This window comes from Equus quagga, chromosome 1, assembly GCF_021613505.1.
Source record: "Equus quagga isolate Etosha38 chromosome 1, UCLA_HA_Equagga_1.0, whole genome shotgun sequence".
NCBI classification, from domain to species: Eukaryota; Metazoa; Chordata; class Mammalia; order Perissodactyla; family Equidae; genus Equus; species Equus quagga.
Window position 1 is genome coordinate 84,121,627 of NC_060267.1, and position 2,897 is coordinate 84,124,523.

The following is a 2,897-nucleotide window of genomic DNA, read 5'->3' on the forward strand; positions in this document are numbered from 1 at the left end:
CATAATGCACTGTGAAGTTAGAGTGCAGAACCCCAGTAAATGGTGGTGAGAACTTGGGAAAATCACTTAAATCCATGGCTTCAGTTTTCAATTTATAAAATGGAAGGAATTACACTTGCTTCAAGAAGCATATAGGTCCTCAATAAGTGTTGGTTTGGATAAATGGTAATGAATGTGAGAGTCTTTTGTAAATTGTAAAATTGATCAATATAAATGAGTGGACCTATTTTCATTTAGGGACCAAAAATAAGAAAATTTTGAACTACTTTGGCTTCCTTGTAGTGCTAAAATAACACTGGATGTCTGGTGTTCCCAACCAATGATGAAGGAAGTTTCTATATGAGTGGTTGAGCGCATGCACTCTGATCACACAGACCTATTATAGAGAACTGCATGAAGTCATCAATATTTCATTATTTTTAACCTACAGAAAATGTCAATATATATAGTTTATGTGTATATACATATATGTGGGTGTGTGTAATTTATATCATTTATGTTTCTGTTCCTGAAGAGCTAAAATAGATGAAAGAATATCCATTCTTATTGCACTTGAAAAGATTTTTTAAAATCTGTGAATGTAACGCTGATGGGTGGATTTAATTAGGAAGTGTAGGTAAAGTCCTGAACCTAGAACCCAAATGTTCACCAAAATGTTCACAATTCTTATGAAAGATAGTTCGTGTAGTATTCTTGTTTGCTAGCTATTCTAGCATTGGACAGCATTTTTAAATGACCACCACTTCTGGAATAACCATGAGTTTACAGCTGTAGGTCACTGAAACTCAGCCAGATTCACTGGAGGTGTGTGACAATTCTCCAGCAACAGTGCCTTGGTTCTGGATTCTAATGTTATTTTAAAGCAGAAGCAACTGATATCAATTTGTGGTGGTCCATCTACTATTTCTGCCACAGTCAATTATTATGATTTGGCTTGGACTAGGTGTAGTGAAGTATCCCTCTATACTCATCAAGATATACATTTGCAGAGGGCAGGGACCTTGCCTTTCCTGTTCACTGCTGAATTCTCAGGCTTTGGTAGAAGTCTATGTTCAGATTCAATATTCAATAAATAATAAGTGAATAAAACAATGAACACTCTCCTGCTTCTGTGCAATGAGGTCTCGTTGGCTGCTTCTGAGTGTGATATTTTCCTGGAGCTAGACTTGGAGAGAGTGAAGATGCATGCATCAAAAGGTATTAAAAATTTATGAATATGTTTAAAAATTAATTGCTGCCCAGAGGATTAGAGTATGAGATGCATTGGTCCTGATCATCCTTTCTAGGTTCCTGAGATTCCAAACCCCTCTACATGTTCAGCATATGGAAAAGTAGTATGAGGCCTGAGAACCAGAGCAGTGTGTCTGATTTCCTCCTCCTGGGGCTCTCCATTCCACCAGAGCAGCATGGTATATTCTTCGCGCTGTTCCTGATGATGTACTTGACAATGATGCTGGGGAATCTGCTCATCATCCTGCTTATCAGGCTGGACTCTTCCCTCCATACTCCCATGTACTTCTTCCTTAGTCACTTGGCCTTCTCTGACATTTCCCTTTCATCTGTCACAATTCCAAAGATGCTCGTGAACATGCAGACTCAGGAAAAATCTATCCCCTTTGTGCAGTGCATCTCTCAAATGTGTTTCTTCTTTGTTTTTGGTTGTCTAGACAATTTCCTTCTTGCAGTAATGGCATATGACAGATATATGGCTATCTGTCAGCCACTGCACTACACAACTCTTATGAGACAGGAGCTATGTGTCTCATTAGTAGCTGGGTCCTGGTTCTTCAGTTGTGCACATGCTCTGTTGCACACATTCCTCTTGGTCCAACTGTCCTTCTGTGCTAACAATGCCATCCCCCACTTTTACTGTGACCTCACTGTGCTCCTGAAGATGAGCTGCTCAGACATCTCCATCAATGAGCTTGTCATCTTCACTGAGGGAGGAATGCTATTCTTCTTGCCGTTGGGCAGCATCTTGGTGTCATATATCTGGATTTTGGCCACCATCCTGAGGGTCCCCTCCAAGAAGAGACTCTTTAAAGTATTTTCTACCTGTGGTTCCCATCTCTTTGTGGTGTTTTTATACTATGGAACAGTTGCAGGTGTTTACTTTTTCTCTTCATCAGGGGGCCCCAATGGCAAAGGTATAATTGCTTCAGTCATGTATACAGCTGTTACCCCCATGCTGAACCCCTTCATATATAGTCTGAGGAACAGAGATATAAAACAGGCCCTAAAAATATTTATCAATAGGCTAGCTTCTTGAAGTGGCCATCACTAAATCCTCTTATTGCAGTCATGCACAATGAGATGCACCTCCAAAAATTATTGTGTGGTTGAAAACTCCAAATAACTTTTAAATAATATGCATTCTACTCTCATGTATAGTGTTATTAACATGTTTACTGGGTCCATTTTGCTACTTGGATTTATAAATATTCTTTATTCTGGTTATTTTTTTCTACTTGTTCATCATTTCTTATGAGATATGTACAAAATCTTATATAAAGCATGTGGCACAATTATATTGTGTATTTGCCTTGTTCTCCTTTTAGATATGTCAGGTTTTTGCTTATGTATTCTTTATGCTGTATTATTTAGGATACACAGATTTAGCATCACGATCTGCTCCTGGTAGACTGATTCTTTTATGTCATGGTGTGCTGAAGTAGGCTTGCATTAGCTTCAACCTGATCGGGCACACTTATTTCCAACTCCACATTCAGTGATATCATGTTTGTAGATTGAAATCAGCCATAATAGGAATAATCACACTATGGAAATTTGAAAATGTGACAAAGCAAGGCTTTGTAAAATAAAAAGAGAGAGTCATTTTGCATGCATTTAACAGCACACTAATGCATTTTTAATTAGGAGAAATTCCTCTTTATCTC

The 2,897-nt window shown here is 38.3% G+C and overlaps 1 protein-coding gene across 1 annotated transcript; it reads left to right on the forward strand.

Annotated features, from left to right (window-relative positions):
* The first annotated feature begins 1,269 nt into the window (after positions 1-1,269).
* Positions 1,270-2,269, forward strand: LOC124247271 (olfactory receptor 1J4-like). Its single transcript, XM_046676349.1, has one exon. It carries the CDS (start codon positions 1,313-1,315, stop codon positions 2,267-2,269), a length of 957 nt encoding a protein of 318 aa, XP_046532305.1. The 5' UTR covers positions 1,270-1,312.
* The last annotated feature ends 628 nt before the right edge of the window (positions 2,270-2,897 follow it).